We start from the raw sequence: 22,196 nt of genomic DNA on the forward strand, positions 1-22,196 counted from the left end.
CTCCAACTTTTGAGGTCATGAATTCTACTTTTCTTTCTGGGTAAGATTCTCTTCTCTTCTATTACCATTTTCTTTCATCTTCTTATCTCATACTCTTTTATTTGTCTTACTCTTTATATAAAAAATTCAAAATAAGATGTAAACATGGTGTAATCGTAATCGTTTAAATAAGAGGAGAAAAAAAAAAAAAAGAGATTAAAAGGGAAGAAAATTCTACTCCTTTCTTTCTTCAGTAGTTTTCTAAACTAAAAAAGCATGCAAAGTCTAGTAATATAATATAAGAGGAAATTAGATTCCACACCTATCTTTCATGTTTTTTAGACTGAACAGGGTTACTTTTTAGGATTTGATTTCAACTTATTTAAATTACATTTTTAGTCAATTGGGCCTTAGCAGATGAGCACTTTAATTTTTAGTCAATTGGGCCTTACAATGAGGGCTTTGTGGATCGACTTAAACGGATGAGGATATGTTCTTCGAATCATGTCACTGTATCCTCACATTTTATCCGTACTTTTATTATACAGTTAATTTTTGTTAGATCAATTTTAATGGTGGGCTAAAAGTCAAATTACCCTCCAAAATTTCCCCCCCAACCCACTCCAACCCAAGGGGAAATTTTGAGCTAAATGCTAAATGCTAAACCAATGCCAAATTCCCTCCGAAATTTAGTCCAGAAATCGGGATGGACTCTACCCAATATTTATCGGAATTTAAAATTTTTTTAGATTAAAATGTTCATAAAATTAATTTACAATAGTCTACATATTTATTTTTTAAAAAAAATAATTAATTTAACAAAAAAAAAAGCCTTAGTTCATTCTTTAATAATTCCGGGCTAAAATTTTAGGGTAAAATGGTTGGAGTAGAAAAACTGTTTTTGGGCTAAAAGCTAAATTTTTGGGGCTAAAAAATTTGACTTTTAGTCCAACCATTAAAGATGATCTTAAGAATTTTATTTAAAAAAAAAATTAAAATAATTTTTTATCGTATAATATACGATGAAATTGTTGGATATGAGTATCTTAGACAGAAACGCAATAAAAATGCCTTCACACTCGACGGTCGGTCTCCCTCGAAACGCAATCAAATCCTCCGAAAAATCAAAAGCTAAAATTCAAAACTTTTGGGAATTTGGGCAAATCTGAAGGAAGCTCGAGCTGTTAATCTGTTGTAATCGATGGGGAAGAGAAAAGAGCGTCGTCTTGCAGCTAAGACCAACGCTGGTCGCAGAGTCAAGCTCGATCTCTTCGCGGAACCCTCCGGTACTCTCTCTCTCTCTCTCTCTCTCTCTCTCTCTATATATATATATATATATGTATGTATGTATATTTATATATTTGTGCTTGTGTGCTTACATGCATGCATTTGTGTATGAGATAATTTGAATTATTGAGACTACCCATTACCCTGTTTAGGATTTTTTTATATTGTATTTGTTTTTCCTGGTTAATTGTATGTATTTCGTTTTTAATGGCTCTCTGTTCATCTCGTTATATATTGATTAGGTTGTCAGAACAGCTCAAGTGAAATTTTATGCAATTCTGACAGGAAAGAGGTTTCTTTTAGACTAATGCTGGATTAAGGTCTCTTATTGTACAATCTAGATATTCTGCTTGTGTAGTGAGTAGAAGTGCTTTTCTTATAAGCATGTCGAAGTTTTTATTCAAAAGTCAAGTGCTTACTGGAAAAGCACCTAGCGGTCCCAAACAGGTTCTTTCTTAGTATCGTTATGACATTATTTTTTAGTAAAGATGGCATCTTGTATTACGGGACTGGGTAATATAGATGGTTTGTGCGTAGTTTATATGGATTTTGGGGTGTTATGTTGAGGACCTTTTTTTTGCTTTTATAGGAGATTTGGGTGGCTCTGCAGAACACAATGAACATGGAGAAGATACTAAATCCAAAGGCCATGCTGGGGTACCCAATTCACCATCTTCTTCAGGTGGGTTCCGTCAGTTTTCTTCAAAAAGGACTTTGTAGAGAGGACATGTGTGCTCAACATTATGTTGTTCGGTGGAATTTGGATACTATATGTGCAAGACATGTTATGTTATTTTCCTCCCCCCTCGAGATTTTGTTTTCAGACTGTAGGGTGGCTGTTGTCACGTTCAGAACATTCGTTGTCAGATCATGTCGGGCCCTGCCACAGTGCAATTATGAGTCACTCCCATTCGTTATGCCCTTTATGGCAGCCGCAAAGCGTTTTGGAGAGTTCGGCTGGGATTTTTTTCTATCGGTTCGTATGTCCTGGCTTTATTTTGCATTGTACTCGCTGACATTTTTCTTCCTTGTGAACAGGTGGCTGCAATGAAGAGATACTAATCTTCTCAATTCAAATCTATATACTTAGACAACTGTTGTCTCCTCAATTTTAGTTGCTCTTACTTCCGTTCTACATTAATACTCCTGCCCATTTGTTTGTTTAGGTCCTGATATGTTCGTGATTACTATGTAGATAACATATCCCATTAAAAGATTAGTAAGTAGATAATATCATGGATTGGATAGTGTTTGACATGCTAGTATTATTATGTCTGCAGGTCAGAATTTACAAAATCCACTGCTGTTACTTGGGCAATATAGTGATGACGATTTGGATGATGATTCAAATCATAGCGATGTTTCTGCAGAAAATTCCTCGCCTGACAAAAGCGATGAGGTAATTAAATAAATTTCTTTATGCCATTCCAGGGTTTAGATGTCAAGATGTGCTAAGTTGGGTTTCTCTTTAAGCAGTAATGCTCAAGCTAGGTATTAAAAGTAAATTCTGTTTACCTCGGAAGCCTTTCTTTTTTTGTCTCTTTCAGGTTAAGAGTTCGCTTGGTGAATCTCGTCAGCATTTGGATGCCATTGCTTGTGAAGACATTGCTTCTCAGAAGGTTGAGAAACAGGGAGGTAATGCAAATTCTGCCCAGCAAGATTGTGAGCAGAACATGGACCACAGTGATAAAAGAGAGAACGATGATATCGTCTCTAGTGATTTACGTACAGAATCGGATTTGAAGCAACAGATCTCTGTTCCTGAAACCTCAAGTGTACAAGTCATTGGAGATGTTAGTTCAGGTTGGAAGATTGTGATGCATGAAGAGAGTAATAACTATTATTACTGGAATACTGAAACTGGGGAAACTTCATGGGAAGTCCCTGATGTTTTGGCCCAGGAAACGAAGTTAAGTGACCAGGAAATGCCTACTACTGTTGGAACAACAGATAATGCTACTGGTGGTGCAGAAGACTCTAACTTAGCTTCTGATGTGAAGGTAGATGGTTTCTCTAATTCTGTCACAATTGAAGGGGATGCCAATATGATCCCACATGGAATAGAATCGCACGGACATGTGTCACAAATTGACAAGTGGAATCTAGAATTCAATAAAGGAGCCACTCACGATACAATGGCTAATGAAGATTATGAATCAGCGATTGCTCTCTCCTCTGGTCTTATCAAACATTGTGAGACATTATTAGGAAGATTGAAGTCACTGCAAGGGTATGACATGTTTTGCCATTCTTTCCCCAAGCCTCCTACAACACAAGCATCCTGTTTTCTTCAATTTATTTGTTTGCTCATCCATTTAGATTTATTTGTATGTTTCCCTTTGTTTTTGTTCTTTTCTTTGAGATGTTTAATAAATTAGTCTATACATTTCAGGTCGAAGGACCTGCTGCCAGGTCTCAACTGGATCACAAAGTACACTATGGAAGTTGAGATAAGGCTATTTGATATTAAGTCTCTTTTATCTCACGGTTCATCTCTGCTTCCATTTTGGATGCACTCTGAAAGACAACTTAAACAACTAGAGAGTGCTCTTGACGATGAAACGTCCAAGATTGTTAAATCTCTACAGTCGAATGATACTGAGGCAACTAATCCATCTTTCTCCGAGGCTAACAACAATTTTCAGGAAAAAGGGGGGTATACAACTGAAGTAGATCAAGTTGGTACTCTGGATGATCGTCATGTTACTCCTATTATTGATACATCAGCAATAGTTTCTAAAAATCAAGATGTTAAAAATTCTGGTGCAAATGCTGAGCACGTGTCTGCGTCTGGCTCTCCTACTAGACATATGGATAGTGGCGCAAGTGAACAAGTCAATGAGCTGGTAGTTCCCTATGAGTCGACTACCAAAAATGAGTTTTGTGGTGGGGAAGAGGTTGACATGGATGTGGACATGGAAGTTGAAGAGTCAAACTATGCAGGAGATACAACTATTGAATATGCATTGAATTCCAAGGAGTTTGCTCGACCGGAGCAGCCAATTCATCCAAGTCCACCTTCAATATACACATCTTTAGTGTCAGAGGATACGTTCACCATTCCACCTCCCTCAGATGAGGAATGGATTCCCCCACCACCACCTGATAATGAAGAAATTCCTCCTCCCCCACCTGATGAGCCCCCACCTGAGCCCCCATATTCTTCTCATCCATCTTACCCTGAGACAGTGCAACCTCCTTATGCAGAGCAATACAATTATTCATATCCAGCTTCCAGTTTTGGGTATTATGGGCATACCGCCACTGAAGCTCCTAACACTAATTTTTATGGACATCCTGAAGGATCCCAACTAGTTATACCCCAGGCACCACTTTACTATGGTGCAGTTCCTAGCACCTACATGGAAACTGCTCAGGTTGCAGTTAACCCTGTCGAGTCTGTCACATATTATGGGCTTCAAGATGGCACAGGACCTGCTGCTCCTGTAGTCAGTAGTGTAGAGCCCTTGCAGTTTCACAGCGAGTCTGCTCCTCTAAGCTATGAAAACCTGGCATCTGATCAGACTGGATCCGTCAACTCCTATTCAGGAGCAGGCAGCAGCGCTTCAAATGTGAATACTGAGCATTTTTCTGTTGATAGTGGGAATGATGGGGGATCTATCGAGGTTCCTTCTACCACAGCCACGGTTCAAGCACCTGCAACTGTTTCTTTGCCATCAACTAATTCTGTTCCTACTGCCGCATCTATTTCTGCCACATCAGTGGCTACCAAGGTTCAATCTAAAGGTAAACCTTTTGTAACCTAATTAAATTGGGTAATTTTTTTGAATGACATTCTTCTATGGCAACCTACTTAACGTGTGTGGTGGAATTAATCTATGACAGGTCTTAGATACTCGCATATGATTATAAGCATACTCATTACTTTCCTTTTCTCTTATCAGTTCCACGAACGAAAAAGCAAAAAATTGCAGTTGCTTCCTCCTTGAGGTCTAATAAGAAAGTCTCCAGTTTAGTAGACAAGGTATGTTTTTGTCTAATTTTTTCATATCCTTGCATCGTATGATTATGGATCCCCTAATTTTGTTGTCAATTTAACCAGTGGAAAGCAGCAAAAGAGGAGTTGCTTGAAGACGAGGAGGAACCTGAAAATGCATATGAGTTGTTAGAGAGGAAGCGACAAAGGGGAATAGAGGTTTGCTGAACTTTATTTGTACAGTTTTACTGTGCTTTGGCTTCTTCTGGTTTCTTACGTTCCATTGTTGCAGGAATGGTACGCACAACAAATTACTAGTGGAGAGGCCAAAGATAATGCCAATTTTCAGCCTCTGGGTGGCGATTGGTAGGGTAACCCAATATCTTATGTTTACGCATTACTGTAATTCCAAAGTTTTCTTATATATTCATTATTTTTTCAGGGTGACTTGGTCACTTTCACCATGTCTCTAGACACAACTTCCATGTTATATCAACTTTTTTCTGATTTGATGGTTCTGTTTCCTGCAGGCGTGAGAAAGTGAAGCGAAGAAAAGCTCAATTAGACCGTGAAGCTGCAAAAACCGCAGCAGCATCTACATCTGGGGCTCCTACCGATGGGAACCAGCAGCCTGATATGACTGAACAATCAAACGGTCTCCCACCCGGATGGCAGGTATGTCTCACTGACATTTCTGTTTAAGTTGATCCCGGTCGCATTGAAACCCATTAAAAGGAACCTAAACATCGAGTCTTTACTCGCTTTCTAGATTACGTGCTTATTGTTTAATCCGTTAAATGCGAAGCAATTAATTTTCTCTGGCTTAGACGGAGAGGAGTTACTTGTTCAAAATCTGATATATTTTTTCTTTTCGACTTGTTCAGGCCTACTGGGACGAATCCTCAAAGAAGGTTTACTATGGAAATACCGGGACATCGGAAACTACATGGACGAAACCAAAAAAATGAGTCTTCAAATTTTTGAGAGATTTTTAAGTAGATAGGATTAATTGTAGCGACTTGTTTTTGCATTTTGTACTCTAGGAGGAGGGTTGGATTAGGAACTTTTAACACTCACGGTCTGCCGTACAATAACAATTTTGAACTAATGTCTTGCCAATTTATTCTCCAAATTTGGGTCGGCGATCGGGCTAAAAATTCATTAATTTTCAAGATTTCGTCAATTTTCCAAGCCAACAAGATTTCCCGCTTTGTGAGTGTTGGGACAGCGTCTATCATACATAATTTTACTCTTGTTTTGCAAGTAGGTTGTTTTCATGAATCGCTCTTTTTCTTACTACTCTAGTAAAGTGAGGAGCCTTGTTGGCTTTGAGTTGCTTCTTTTCTGATTGAAGTTGTACTTCATTGTTAATTTGCACCTTAAATTTTTGTTCTGGTCTTTTTCCCCCAGAATAAATAGCTAATTTTCCTCCAATTATATTTGATCCATAGTATATCTAAATTGCTACCTAAAGGAGTCACATGCAGTTGTAATATCTTATTTTCATCACTTAATGTAAGGTGAAGTAGACAAATAGCATTTTACTGTAGTAGCGGAAAACAATGCCCATCCACTTTCGTGCATGTTCAATTCTCATCAATTCCCTTCTCCACTAACATTTAACCATCTATCTCACTAACGCTATCATTTGTAACAAAATAGTTCTAGAGAAAAATTGCAAAAATACTCGAATTAGCATTCATTTGAAAACCATTTGGCTTATCAAGTATAAAAGTCAATTATTATTCATTGGCACAGAAAAATACAATGCAAAGGCTCCATAATACATCCTCTCAAATTCCATCACCTTCTCCTATTCTCTCGATAGGAACCCTCACTTTCTTTATCCTTTAAGAAGCTTAGGAAAAGAAGAAAACCGAAAAAGGCAAAGCCTCCGGAAAAGTTGCCTCCACCGCCACCTCCACCACCACCGCCATCGCCATCGTCGCGAGGAGGGAAGCCACTCCCACCGTCATCAAGCAGTGGGGACTTCTCCTTGCCTACAGTTTCACTCAACTGTTAGATGATTTCTGACATTATTCTAGAATTTCAGGCAGAGAAAAGTCACATTTCTACGTGAATTCTAAATAACTATCGAATCAAAAGCTGCGAGAGATAACATTTGTGTCCTGCAAACACTCATCTCTAATGTTTCAAAACGATTTTTTTCCTCGGCACTAATAAGAGATTAATGCAAAATAATGTCTCTTACCAGGAAGATGTGTAATTGTTGGAGCCTCACGTGTAACAGTCTGCGTTTGCTCTGCACCACATCTGGCATTCTGCAAAATAAAATAGCAAAATCAAGATTTCTTACCCTTTTTGTTCCTTGAAAGAGGAAGACAGGGATCAATTCCGAAGGAAGAAACGAACAACTATAAAAGGAAGCTAGAACAAAACTTAGACTCCATCATTTGAATAACGTTTCAAACATCTATGTAAAAACAATTTCAAGGTGCTTATCTAAGGGTCATGCACACCAAAATGCAAAATTTATAAGCCGCAAAACTGGACAAATAACCGAACCAGGTTCCCAATTGATTAATTCCAGATATTTGAACTCAATAACTCAAGTGAAAGAATTTTAAAAACCCATGCCGGTATCTTGCCTCACCAACTTTTACGAAAAGGTACAAAATGCATCAGTTAATGCTACAAGGTCACCATTCTCAGGGTTCAAATCAATGAATTCACACGATACAAGTGTTTCAATTATCTCGAATTGCTCGGGAAGAGTATAAAATAGTGACCCGGCATGCATGCAACAATTCAAAATTTTATCGCCATGTAAAGTCAAGGTAAAAAAATGAAACTACATATGAAATAACAAACTAACCAAGGCGCTAGCACATATTACAGAAGCAGACTGCCTTCGATTTGAAACCATGACTGGATTTCTTCTCTCGAGTGGAAACTGTGCACCAAGCCCCACCGCTCCTATCTTACAATGCACCATTTTTCCGTCAACGTGTACTTTTTTCGGTCCACATGTAGAAAGCTTAAATTGTCTGCGGCACTGACCTACAGTTTTCACCATATACAACCAAACATCATAAGAATCACACGCCATTCTCAGAAACCCGATCCATATCATCAAACTGAAAATTCCAGTAAAACAAAATTGCGACAAACACAGTTATGGAAGTTCTTCGACGAGAATCTTTTCTTGCAAAATCGGAAGTCATAAACGGGTAATCAAAATCGATGGGAAAATCAGATAACGGAATCTGTGAACCTTCAAAACCACAGAAACTTAGGAATGGATACTCATAAGTACCTGCTGGCAATGGAGGCGAGTTCACGATTGCACTTGCACCAGTCAACATGGGCATCTTAATTAGTGATGAAGATTACCTGAGAAAACAAAAACCAACTCTTTTCACATTACGAATATAAACACTACACAAATACATACGTACATACAAACATACATACATACATACATACATACATAGCAGCACATGTTACTAGAGACATGCATACATATAAGTATTATACTACTTTGGTTTGACAAGACGATATTCCAAGCTACTCTAATTTACGGATAAGGGACATTAGAACTTGGGTGCTGGCCAATTTGCCAAACCCCACTTCTCCTAAAGCTACATGCTATTTATTAAGATTGAAAACTAAATTAATCAGATCATTAATCGCTAATGAATAACGGGTTATGTTTGTTTTCATGAATTCAGGGTCAAAATATGAACTATAATTCCAAATTTTCGATATTTAATTACTTTTCAAGTGAAGTTTATCAGAACCCAATATCTCCTTACCGGATGAAGACTCCTTCTTTGGCCCTCAGAAACAGCAGAAAATCCTGAAGCAGAAAACCCCTTTCAAAGAACCCTAACCCTAAATTGCCCGCAACTCCGAAACTGAAGGAGGATATTTTGATGTTTTGTGGAGGTGGAGATGGCGGTGGAGGTGGAGGTGGAGGTGGAGGTTGGGGCTGTGTGTTGATTTCGCCGTGGACGCCAATCGAAGGCGGTGAAGTAACGACCGAAATACCAACGGTGTCGTTTAGTTATACTTTCCCTTGGGACAGCTGAACTGGGCTTCTTTGCCCAAATCTTAAATTCGGCCTGCAAAACAAAAGGGCCTAAGGCCCACTTTTACCGACTTCCACGTTTGTTCTTTCAGCATCATCTTGAAAATCCAATCTTAAATCCATCAAGTTGAAGAATTTTCCACGTTTCTTTGATGTCTTAGGCACTTGTGAGTAGTCTAAAATTTTGACTATGGCAACTCTGCGGTGTATTACTAGTTGAAGTAGATAATGTTAGCAAAGTTATATTTTTGTACATGTCGTATTAGTTAATGAATTTATTTTATTGAATGTCAGTTGCGAGCATCATTTATCATGTCATATGTGGTATAAAAAACGATCTCCGTTGCATTACTCATTTAAGTGTAATAATAAGTTGATGTAACAAATTTTAGGAAATTGGATACTGTACCTTAAAGTATCCAATAATGCATAATTGTGTGTAAGTCTCTCTTTACATAGTCTTGTGTTATTTACTCAGAATATCACAGTGACAGTGTATCCGTTACATGTAAGTTTTCTAATCCGTATTGCTGCTTGGAAAAATATGACCTACTTGGTTGTTATCATATTTGGATTCCATGTGATTACGGATGAACTTGAAGGATTTTATCAAATTGAAACGGTTTGTTCGGGTGTTGACATTATAATTTGGCCCAAAAAACCAAAGAAAAGATTGGAAACCGCCAAGAGCCAAATTATAATTTTGTTATATATCTCCAGCAAGAAAAATGAATCCGTTCACGATTTGGAAATCAATTAGAATTAGGGTAGGATTATGAAACTGGCTCAGTACTATATATACGTGCTCCTGCCTCATGTTTTGTTTCATTGAACTCTCTCTTGTTTAAAGCAATTACATAGCTAAATACACCTAGCTCTCTTCTCCCATGGATCCCAAGATTGCACTCCGTTTTCTTCTTGTTCTTCTTCTCACCTCCCCTCTGTTTAACACCAACACCATGCAAGCTGAAGCTGTCCAACCCTACGAAGAAACAAAGAAACACGAACCATCGAGGATGATCAACGTCGGTTTGGTGTCAGCCGTACTCGCCGACAAAGGGTATCATGCCATGTCACTTACCCTAGACATGGTTCTTGCTGCTACAAACCCTAACGCCACTCTTACCCTATTTTGCCCACAAGACAAAGCTTTCTTTAACTCGAAGTACCCGCAGCCTCCGTTGACGCTCCTCAAGTACCATGCTGTGCCATTCAAGATGGACAAAGATTCTATGGAGGCCTCTTTTCGTCACGGTTCCAAGGTTGATACTCTTCTGCCAGGTCACCCTCTCGTCGTTACTTCCCTACCGGCCGGCACGCATGGATATGCTTCTCTTAATCTTGTCAAAGTTACTGAGTGGGATCTCTATAACAATGGACGACTGATTGTTCATGGGGTCGAGGACTTCTTCGATCCGGCTTTCCAAACCATAAGGTATCCACAGTACGACCTGGTTGCGAAAGATGTTGTTAGTTCTGGTGGAGTTTCTTGGCTCAAGGCGGCAACGGAGAATTGGTTTCTTGTGCTAGGTCTGGCTGCTGCTTCCACTATTGTGCTCGTTCTCGTATTTTACTTTTGTTCTAAGCCTTCGAAGACCAATGATTTTCAGTATTCTCCTTTGTATTATGGGGTTCTTGGTCATGTATCATTAAGTGATTAAATTTTGTTGAACTATGTTTGAACTTGATTAATCTTTTGTATATTCCCCTTGTTCTTGCTTTTTTTTTCTTTTTTTGTGAAAGGTTACAAAATTTTAATCGAAGATAAATCGTAGACTGACATTCAATCGACAATAAATAGTCAACCGTGATTTATATATACACAACTAAAATCGTTTCACCTTAACGGAGAATGAATTTTCAATCACAAATATGCTTAGTTAAGTTCTTTTCTCCTTCCCAAAAATTGTTGTGGCTGAACGTTAGGCCTATCATAGATTAAAGATTTTGTTGATGCTGGTCATTTAGTGCTTAATTAGAAGATCAAGAGTCAAGACAGTGAAAATAACATGGCTTACAACTTCGGTACGTAGTTAAGTAAGAGCATTTACCCTCGAATCAAAGTTTCAGAGTCCCAATCCTCGTCTCTCAACATTGTTATTACGAAAAAAAAGGAAACAATACATGCATGTGCTGCATCGTAACTAAACAAAAACAATTTAAATGAAGCTTCTTAATATGTTACTAATCAATAAATAATACTACAGCCTCAAAAGTTCTATCAAAATTTCAGAAACCCAAAATTCATCAGGATCTTATTAGTTTTGGTGTTGATAGTATTATTCTTATGCTGAAGAAGCTACATACATGCATGCATGCCACATACATTCACTCAACTCAACATTTTTCCATAAGTTACTGAGCAGAGACTGAGTGTTGAAGGCGACTAGACTGTACTTTTCGTGAGCTCCGAGAGGTTGGAGCTGACGGATCCCCCCTACACGGTTGAGGCCTGAGCCGATACTTGAAGTTCGGTGGCGTCTGCAGCGGAATGAGCCAGCATGAGTGGTTGGGGAGCAGAGGCAGTTTTTCCACCTTGATGATTTTGGAGTATCTTGTGATGTTGGTGAAGCAAGCATGTGATATGCTTCTTGAAATCCTCTAGGTTAAGTTGTGGTATGGTTAGGCTTTGACCTTTGCACTTGATCCCTGTGTTTCGGGATTTTGCTCCACCTTTTCAGCCATATTCTTCGGTCAAACTTCAACCAAAAAGAAAAATAACAACCGTTATTATATAGTGTCATGGTGGCTAATCTATCTCTAATATCATGCATTCACCCCTGCACTTGAGATTTTGAGTCCGATGACAATTGTTTAAAGAGAAATGGTTCTCAAGGATATTAGATTTCAATTGATATTTGTAGTTTTCTTAAGGATATTAGATTTCCAATGATGCTTGTAAATTTCTAGCTTGTTTATTTACGTGGAATACATACTGAAATGATTAGACATGATTCATGACTGTCTATGTGTTTACTAACACACGAGCATCAAAATTAGTCTGATTCATAACTTTTTCATAGTGTCATTCATCGAACAATGTGACGAATGAGATATATAAAGCGATTGGATAGTGCAATTCGCATATCCCTATTTACCTCCCACATACCTTGTTAATTTTGTTCATTGATTTTCATCCGATGACTAAAAATTGAGAGGGGTACGGTATGAGAAGTAAAAATTGAGCACTACCCTTTGCCAAACCCCACTTCTTCTAAAGCTACATGCAATTGATTAAGATTTAAAACTAAATTAATTGGATCATTACTAGCTGATAATAATGGATTATATGATGGTTCATGAATTCAGCACAAAATATGAACTGTAAATCCAAATTTTTGAAACTTAATTACTTTTCAGGTGAAGTTAATCAAATATCTCTTGCTCGATAAAGACTCCTCCTTTGGACCCCAGGAACAGCCGAAAATCCTGAAGCAGAAAACCCCTTTCAAAAACCATAACCTAAATTGCCTGCAACTCCGAAATTGAAGGAGGAGTTTTTGATATTTTGCGGAGGTGGACGTATCAGATAAGAATTTATTTTATGAGTAATGTTATTCATACCATATTTTTGTACCACATTTTCATACCATCTTAGTGGCATTTGATGTGGACAACGACATCATTTGAATTAATCAAAATTTTAAATGTAGTTCATTATTTAATATACTAATAATTAAGAAAAATTAGCTAATTAAATAATGATTGTAGTATACGAGGAGTCTTTCTCTTTCCTTTTATTGGGTTTTGCAAATTTTTCAAATGATGTGGTTGTCCACATCATAGAAATGTGGTATAAAAACATGATATGAATAACATTACTCTTATTTTATTAAATGTCGGTTGTGTGCATTATCTACCACATTACACTAATATGGTATAAAAAAATAATATCTCTGGCATTACTCATTCAAGCGTAAGAACGTGTTGATGTTACGAATTTTAGGAAATTAATTGGAAACTATACCTTAAAGTATCCAATAATGCGTAATGATGTATAAGTCTCTCTTCACATAATATTGTGTTATTCACTTGGAACACCATAGTAAGGGTGCACCAATTACATATAAGTTGTTTTAATCCGTGTTGGTACTCGGGGAAATATGAACTACTTAGTTGTTATTGTATTTGGATTCCAAGTGATTGCGGAATGGCTGAGTTGAACTTGATGGATTTTATCATTTGAAACGGTTTGTTAGGGTGCAGACATTATAATTTGGCCCAAGAAACCGAAAAAATATGGACACCGCCAAGAACATGAAGTTTGTTATATATATCCAGAAAGAAAAGTGAATTCCTTTACGATTCGGAAATCAAATAGAAATAGGGTAGGATTAAGAGACTGCCTCAGTACTATATATACATGCTCCTGCCTCATATTTTGATTCACCAAACTCTCTCTTGTTGAAAGCTCTCTAATCTCCCATGGATCCCAAGTTTGCACTCCGTTTTGTTCTTGTTCTTCTTCTCACCTCCCCTCTCTTTATTACCTCCACCATGCAAGCTGAAGCTGTCCAACCCTACGAAGAAACAAAGAAACACGAGCCATTGGGGATGATCAACATCGGTTTGGTGTCAGCGGTACTCGCCGACAAAGGGTATCATGCCATGTCACTTACCCTAGACATGGTTCTTGATGCTATAAACCCTAACGCCACTCTTACCCTCTTTTGCCCACAAGACAAAGCTTTCTTTGACTCCAAGTACCCGCAGCCTCCATTGACGCTCCTCAAGTACCATGCTGTACCATTCAAGATGGACAAAGATTCCATGGAGGCCTCTTTTCATCGTGGTTCCAAGGTTGATACTCTTCTACTGGGTCATCCACTCGTTGTTACTTCCCTAACGGCCGGCACGCATGGATATGCTTCTCTTAACCTAGTCAAAGTAACTGAGTGGGATCTCTATAACAATGGACGGCTGATTGTTCACGGAGTTGAGGACTTATTTGATCCGGCTTTCCAAACCCTAAGGTATCCACAGTACGACGTGGTTGCGAAAGATGTTAGTTCTGGTGGAGTTTCTTGGCTCAAGGAGGAAACGTTGGGTAAGTTTCTTGCGGTAGGTCTGGAGACTGCTCTCATTTTGTGTCTTGTGCTTATGCTTTTTGGCGTTTGTTGTGGCCATGCGAAGATCGATGATGTTCACTATCATCCAGGAAATTCTCCAGTGGGAGATTTTTCGGTGTCATTGGACATGTCATCACTATACAAATTGTGGGATACATGTGTTAAAAAGTTAATAGTTAAAAAATAAAATTTCCCACCATTTACTATGTAAAATCATAAGGTGTACTATCCGTATTCCTGTCATAATACAAAATTTCTCCTATTTTCCTTTGTATTAGTGAATTTTTTGGTCACATATCATGTTGAACTATGTTTGAACTTGATTAATCTTTTGTATATTTTGTGAAAGGTGATGGAAGGGCAGACAGTAATTGGATGGTTTTCTTTATTTTGGCCTATAAAGGTTATTGAATAGAGCTATAAAAAAAAATAAAGAAATATGCACTAGTAAAATCATCGAAGATTGACAATAAATAGTACTAAACCATGATTTATATATAGTTACATACACGACTAATATAATTTCAGCTTAGCCGAAGAACGAATTTTCAATCACAAATGTGTTTAATTAAGTTCTTTTCTCCTTCACAAAAATTGTCGTGGCTGATGGTTATTTCGTGTTACAACTTCAGTACGTAGTTAAGCAAGCATGTGAGTATGCTTCTTTAAATCCTCTAGGTTAAGTTCTGGTATGGTTTGGCTTTGACCCTCGCACTTGATCCTTGTGATTCGGGGAGTTTGCTCCATCTTTTCCGCCATATTTTTCTGTCAAACTTCAACCAAAAAGAAAAATAACAACCGTTATTATAAGCGTGTCATGCTGGCTAATCTATCCCGAATATCATGTATTCATTCTACACTCGAGATTTAAAATTCGGTCAACGATTTAGGTTATTAAAGATTTTAGAAGTAGCGATGATTTTTTATTTTCCGTGTGTTTACCGACACATGAACGTCAAAATTATTCTAATTCATGATTTTTCCGTAGTGTTATTCATCGAACAATGTAGTAGATGAGATATATAAAGTGATTGAAAAATCATGTCATTCAGGATGTATGAGAAGTAAAAGTAAGTGTATGTATAGCATTACCTACTTCTGTTAAAGCTACAGGCTATTGATTAAGATTAAAATCTAAATTAATCGGATCATTACTGGCTAATAAATAATGGGTTATGTTTGTTTCCATGAATTCAGCTCAAAATATGAACTGTAAATCCAAATTTTCGGAACTTAATTACTTTTCAGGTGAAGTGTATCAAAACACAATATCTCTTGCTCGATAAAGACTCCTCCTTTGGACCTCAGAAACAGCCGAAAATCCAGAAGCATAAAACCCCTCAAAAACCCTAACCCTAAATTGCCTGCAACTCCGAAATTGAAGGAGGTTTTGATGTTTTGCGGAGGTGGACGTTTGTGTGTTGATTTTTATATGGACGCCAACCGTAGGCGGTGAAATAACCGAAATACTGAACGGTGTCGTCTTGTTTATATTCTTCTTTGGACAGCTGGGCTAGGCCCAATGTTTTCCCATATCCTCAATTCGGCCTGTAAAGCAAAAGGGCCTATAGGCCCACTTTAACTGACTTCCAAATTTGTTTTTTCAATAGATACTTTAAATGCGGTCCCTAATCTCTAACACTTTTTTACTAAAACCTTAATGGTATTCAAAGTTTGATCAAAATCCCTTGACTTTGTACACCTCATTATATTACTATTAATATTTATAGTTTTATAATTTTGACATTAATTGTTTGATATTTTATGAGATTTATAATCCTATAAATTTAAAATCCCTCATTATAATACTATTAGAAACGGCTACAATAAAAAAATTCAAACATTTTAATTGAATAAATGGATAAAAACTATGTAACAATAAGAAATAATAAATGGCAAAAGAATGTATCCATAGTGTTAAAAAAATTGGTACATTTCGCATATAACAAAGTGGTACATTAATAAAGAAGAATGGGTAAATTATAAATAAATTAGTGTCACATCCCGGCCCCGGGTGCATCATTTCCCGGGCCCGCTCCATCACCGTAGCACAATATTGTCCGCTTTGGGCCCCGACCACGCCCTCACGGTTTTGTTTTTGGGAACTCACGAGCAACTTCCCAGTGGGTCACCTATCATGGGATTGCTCTAGCCCCCTTCTCGCTTAACTTCGGAGTTCCTACGGAACCCGAAGCCAGTGAGCTCCCAAAAGGCCAAGTGCTAGGTAAGGATGGGAATATACATTTAAGGATCACTCCCCTGGGCGATGTGGGATGTCACATTAGGGTACAAATAAAATATTAAAAAATTATGAGTACAAATAAAATTTTAAAAAATATGGGTGCAAAAAGAAATTAATACATGGGTACAAATTAAAACTAAAAATAAAATACTACAGCTTTAAAAAAAGGTTGCAAATTAAAAGTGGGTACAAACTAAAAATATAAATATATGATACAAAGTTTAGCCATAAAACATAAATATACCATATGTAATTTTTCTATCATTGATTAATTATACAAGGTCACGTGACGGTAAACATATGGGCACAAATATAAATAAAACTATAAAAAATATGGGCACAAAAAGAAATTAATATATGGGTACAAATTAAAACTGAAAAGAAAATTGGTACAAATTAAAAAAGGTTTGCAAACTAAAAATGGGTACAAACTAAAAATAAAAATATATGATAAAAAATTTAGCCATAAATATAAATATACTAATTGTAACATTTTTAACACTAAATGAATATTTTTAGGTAAAAATATTTTATTATTAAAATAATTAATGATGTTATTAATACCCAAGGATCTTGATAAAAAATTGAAAATGAATTAGGTTTTAATCAATGAAGTAGCAAAATGAGGGATGAGAACCTAATTTCTTCTTTTTTTTTCAATTATCCTGAAAAATTCAATCTAAATCCACCAAGTTGGGGGAACCTTCCAAAGTTTCTTTGATGTCATAGGCATTTGTGAGTAGTTTAAAATTTTGACTAGGGCCACTATGCGGTCTATTACTATTTAAAGTGTGGTAATTTTAGTGAAATTACATTTTTGTACATGTTTAATGAATATATTTTATTGAATATGGATTGTAAGCGTCATTTTCCATATAATGTGTTACACTAATATGGTATGAAAAAAAATATCTGTCTAGCTTACTCATTCAAGTGTAATAACGTGTTGATGTTACGACTTTTTGGAATTTTGATACTATACCTTAAAGTATCTAATACTTATGTGAGTCTCTCTTTACATAGGAATCTGTTATTCAATTGGTTGTTTGTGGTGTACCTCTTACATGTAATGGCTCATTTAGAAGTGTTTTTAAAGTGACTGAAAGTACTTTTGATAAAGTGTTTTTAGGAATTAATCCTTAGTAAAAGTGCAAAGTGAATCTTGAAAAAAAAACATTTTAATTCCTTTTTGCAAGAAACACCGATTATTTTAAAAATTATGTGCTTCTTGCAAGAAGAAATCAAGTTCTTTTGAAAACCAAAAACAATTTCACCAAATGCATTTTTAATCATTTTAAAACACTTTCAAACCAGCTATTGTTCTAGTCCACTTGCTACTTGGAGAAGTATGGCCTACTTGTTATTGTGTTTGGATTCCAAGTAATACCGGAATTGCTGAGTTGAACTTGATGGATTTTATCATTTGAAACGGTTTGTTCGGGTGTGTTGACATTATAAGTTTGCCCCAAAAACCAAAAAAACTTAGGAAACCAATTGTTGTTTTGTTATATGTCTCCAGAAAGAAAAATGAATCCCTTTACGATTTGGAAATCAATTAGAATTAGGTAGGATTAAGAAACTGGCTCAGCACTATATATACGTGCTCCTACCTCATATTTGTTTCACCAAACTCTCTCTTGTTGAAAGCAACCTAGCTCTCTCTTCTCCCATGGATCCCAAGTTTGCACTCGGTTTTGTACTTGTTCTTCTTCTCACCTCACCTCTCTTTGTTACCGGCAACATGCAAGCTGAGGCTGTCCAACCGTACGAAGAAACAAAGAAACACGAACCATCAGGGATGATAAACGTCGGTTTAGTGTCAGCCGTGCTCTCCGACAAAGGGTATCATGCCATGTCACTTACCCTAGACATGGTTCTTGATGCTATAAACCCTAACGCCACTCTTACCCTCTTTTGCCCACAAGACAAAGCTTTCTTTAAATCCAAGTACCCGCAGCCTCCACTGACGCTCCTCAAGTACCATGCTGTGCCATTCAAGATGGACAAAGATTCCATGGATGCCTCTTTTCGTCACGGTTCCAAGGTTGATACTCTTCTGCCGGGTCATCCTCTCGTTGTTACTTCCCTACTGGCCGGCACACATGGATATGCTTCTCTTAACCTAGTCAAAGTTACTGAGTGGGATCTCTATAACAATGGACGGCTGATTGTTCACGGGGTTGAGGACTTCTTTGATCCGGCTTTCCAAACCCTAAGGTATCCACAGTACGACGTGATTGCGAAAGATGTTGTTAGTTGTGGTGGAGTTTCTTGGCTCAAGGAGGCGACAGACAATTGGTTTCTTGTGCTAGGTGTGGCTGCTGCTTCCACTTTTGTGCTCGTTCTCGTATTTTTCTTTTGTGCTAAGCCTTCGAAGACCGATGATTTTCAGTATTCTCCTTTGTATTATGGGGTTCTTGGTCATGTATCATCAACTGATTAAATAACTATGTTTGAACTTGATTAATCTTTTTGTATATTCCACTGGTTCTTTCTTTCTTCTTTTAATTGGATGGTTTTCTTTATTTTGGCGTATAAAGGTTATTGAATAGAGCTATTAAAAAAATTGAAGAAATATATGCACTAATAGAATCCATTACAAAATTTTAATCAAAGATAAATCGTAAAGTAACATTCAATTGACAATAAATAGTACCAAACCATGATTTATATATAGATGACTAAAATAGTTTCATCTTAACCGGAGAATGAATTTTCAATCACAAATATGTTTAAGTTCTTTTCTCCTTCCCAAAAATTGTTGTGGCTGAATGTTAGATCTATCATAGATAATTTTTTTTTGTTGATGCTGGTTATTTAATGGTTAATTAGAAGATCAAGAGTCAAGATAGTGAAAATAACATGGCTTACAACTTCAGTACGTAGTTAAGTAAGAGCATTTACCCCCGAATTCGATGTTTCAGAGTCCCAATCCTCATCTGTCAACATTGGTATTACCAAAAAAAAGAAAAAAAGAAAAAGGAAACAATACATGTGCTGTATCGTAATTTAACAAAAACAATTTGAATGAAGCTTCTTAATATGTTACTAATCAACAAATAATACTACAACCTCAAAAGTTCTATCAAAATTTCAGAAACCCAAAATTCATCAGGATCTTAGTTTTGCTGTTGATAGTATTATTCTTATGCTGAAGAAGCTAAATGCATGCATGCCAACTATTCACTCAACTCAGCATTTTTCCATAAGCTACTGAGCAGAGACTCAGTCATTAAGGCGACTAGATTGTAGTTTTCGGTTCGCAAGCTCCGAGAGGTTGGAGCCAACGGAGCCCCCTACACGGTTGAGGCCCGAGCCGATACTTGAAGTTCGGTGCTGTCTGCAGCGGAATGAGCCAGGATGAGTGGTTGGGGAGCAGAGGCAATTTTTCCACCCTGATGATTTTAGAGTATCTTGTGATGTTGGTGAAACAAGCATGTGAGTATGCTTCTTTAAATCCTCTAGGCTAAATTCTGGTATGGTTAGGCTTTGACCCTTGTACTTGATCCTTGTGATTCGGGGATTTTGCTCCATATTTTCAGCCATATTTTTCTGTCAAACTTCAACCAAAAAGAAATAACAACCGTTATTACATACGTGTCACGGTGGCTAATCTATCCCTAGTATCATGTATTCACCCTTGCACTCAGAGATTTTGAGTCCGGACGACGATTGCTCAAAGAGAAAAGGTTCTTAAGGATATCAGATTTCCAATGATACTTATTGTTTTCTTGCATGTTTATTTACTTAGAATGCATACTGAAATGATTTGCGATAATTCTTCACTTTCTGCATGTTTACTACACGAGCATCAAAATTATTCCGATTCATAACTTTCTCCGCTGGGTTATTATATCGAGCAATGTGTTAAATTTTCTATCAAATATTCAAAATTGACTAGAGAAAACAAACATAAAGAATCAATGAAAGAACAAGTTTGAGATCACAAAATCTTGACAAGAAAATTGTGTATATATATGTAAACCTGGAGACTTCTTGGAAATTGCCGAAGTTCGTCCCCAATCGCCACAGCAAAAATGTTGTCTGGCTTCTTGCAAGGAGAGAAGGGTGCGATGGTGAAAGGAGGTGCTACAACAATTATCTTTCTACCCAACCCCTTAACAAAATGGAAGAAAATCTTGATGAGAAATATGAACAAATTTGACAGCAGTCACAAATAGCTGAATTTTTGGGCTTCAAGTTTCAACCACCTCTTTTTTTGCAGTTGCAAGTTTGTGGTAACTCCTTGATCACATGTTTGTAGCCACAAATTTCCACTTTTTGCCATCTCTAAATAATTTTTTTAGTTCCAAATAATTCTGATGCCACGAAAAAACAGAATAACAGCTTTCCAAAGCCAAAAGTAATATTGGCTAGCTAATATCTTAGTAGAACTCAATATTTGTTATTCATAAAAATAGACAATCATGCTTTGGTTAGAAAATGCGATTATGATACAGAGGTTTTGGACAAAAGGGGTAAAGGAAGAACTAGAAAAACTTAGAAAGAAACTTAAAGAAAAAACGTGGAATACATGGAGCTTACGGAAGACTGGCGGCAAACCGAGCACAGTGGCATTCTAGGATTCATACAGCCAACTCAGTTAGTGGGATAAGGCTTTGTTGTTGTTTATATAAAAATATACCGTGTGAGAAAGTGAAGAACAGAGTCCCATGTTAGTGGTGAACCAAATATTCCAAGACCTTATAAGAAATTAGCCATTTTTTACATTACCAATTAGTTTTACAGTAAAACGCAACTTCCTTCATCTCGTTATAGAAAAATATGGAAAATGTAATAATTTAAAGTTTTCTATTCTTGGTTCCATTCTAAAGTTTACCAAAACGGTTCGTAGTTTAGAATTTTGATAAACAAATAAAAAAGGTAAAAAGAGAGAGACGCGTACGAAACTAAACGAGCCTCGAAGCTACTGGATAAAACTGAAAATTAACTTCTCAATGTCAAATTATTGATTATACTTTGGTTTGGTTGTGAGTAATATTGTGTCTGCATGTGTATCTCTATGTTAACTTGGATGCTTTCTTATGTGCACACACTACGCATCAGTCATGCAAGTGCAGGAAATTACTGGTACTGCAGACTGAACCAACCCTCGTAAAGTACGGGTGCGAGTCTCGCAATATTTCAGTAAGAGACGAGCATACTAAGGGCTGGTTTGGTATTGCTGTGCTTTGAAAAAAAACTACTGCTGATGTGCTGTGAGAATAAGCAGCTGTGAAATAAAGCAGCAGAGTGTTTGTTAAACTTTTTTGTAAAAGTGCTTTTGAAGGAAAAAAAGCAGTATTATAGTGTTTGGTAAACTTTTATGTAAAACAGATGTGAAAAAAAGCCAGTTTTTCAAAGCTGGGTTTTGCAGCTTCTTGTTTTTGGCTTTTTTTCACCTAAAACTGTGAAAAAAAGCTGAATCTGAATGTTTACCAAACACAAAAACAGCTTCCAGCTTTTTTTGATACCAGCTTTTTTCAGAATCACCTCAGTACCAAACCAGGCCTAAGCCGGGCCAGAATCTGCACTGGAGCTGCAAAATAAGTGGCATTTGCTTCAGGGAGGCATGGAGTCACAAGAACAAAATTGACCTCCGAATGCAATAGAACACAGCAGCTTCGATTC

General features: G+C 37.0%; 2 protein-coding genes across 5 annotated transcripts; one reads left to right on the forward strand and one right to left on the reverse strand.

Moving 5' to 3' along the window:
* Positions 1-973: 973 nt before the first annotated feature.
* LOC137715384 (uncharacterized) lies at positions 974-6,322 on the forward strand. 3 transcript variants are annotated; one of them, XM_068454692.2, is made up of 10 exons: positions 974-1,265; positions 1,856-1,948; positions 2,547-2,665; positions 2,814-3,496; positions 3,659-5,013; positions 5,172-5,251; positions 5,330-5,422; positions 5,496-5,569; positions 5,734-5,878; positions 6,088-6,322. In XM_068454692.2, exons 1-10 carry the CDS (start codon positions 1,181-1,183, stop codon positions 6,169-6,171), a joined length of 2,811 nt encoding a protein of 936 aa, XP_068310793.1. In that variant the 5' UTR covers positions 974-1,180; the 3' UTR covers positions 6,172-6,322. The 3 variants fall into 3 exon arrangements, with proteins under 3 accessions (XP_068310793.1, XP_088547830.1, XP_068310794.1); XM_088691704.1 differs by having other exon boundaries at positions 1,024-1,265; positions 1,856-2,432; XM_068454693.2 differs by having other exon boundaries at positions 1,024-1,265; positions 1,856-2,242.
* A 556-nt stretch (positions 6,323-6,878) lies between these two features.
* Positions 6,879-9,210, reverse strand: LOC137715385 (uncharacterized). 2 transcript variants are annotated; one of them, XM_088691705.1, is made up of 5 exons: positions 8,941-9,210; positions 8,481-8,557; positions 8,040-8,224; positions 7,416-7,485; positions 6,879-7,203 (listed from the first exon to the last, which is right to left on the reverse strand). In XM_088691705.1, exons 2-5 carry the CDS (start codon positions 8,533-8,535, stop codon positions 7,007-7,009), a joined length of 507 nt encoding a protein of 168 aa, XP_088547831.1. In that variant the 5' UTR covers positions 8,536-8,557; positions 8,941-9,210; the 3' UTR covers positions 6,879-7,006. The 2 variants fall into 2 exon arrangements, with proteins under 2 accessions (XP_088547831.1, XP_068310795.1); XM_068454694.2 differs by having other exon boundaries at positions 8,980-9,209.
* Positions 9,211-22,196: the final 12,986 nt, after the last annotated feature.

The sequence above is a fragment of the Pyrus communis genome, chromosome 3 (assembly GCF_041283825.1).
Source record: "Pyrus communis isolate YQ-2024b chromosome 3, ASM4128382v1, whole genome shotgun sequence".
NCBI classification, from domain to species: domain Eukaryota; kingdom Viridiplantae; phylum Streptophyta; class Magnoliopsida; order Rosales; family Rosaceae; genus Pyrus; species Pyrus communis.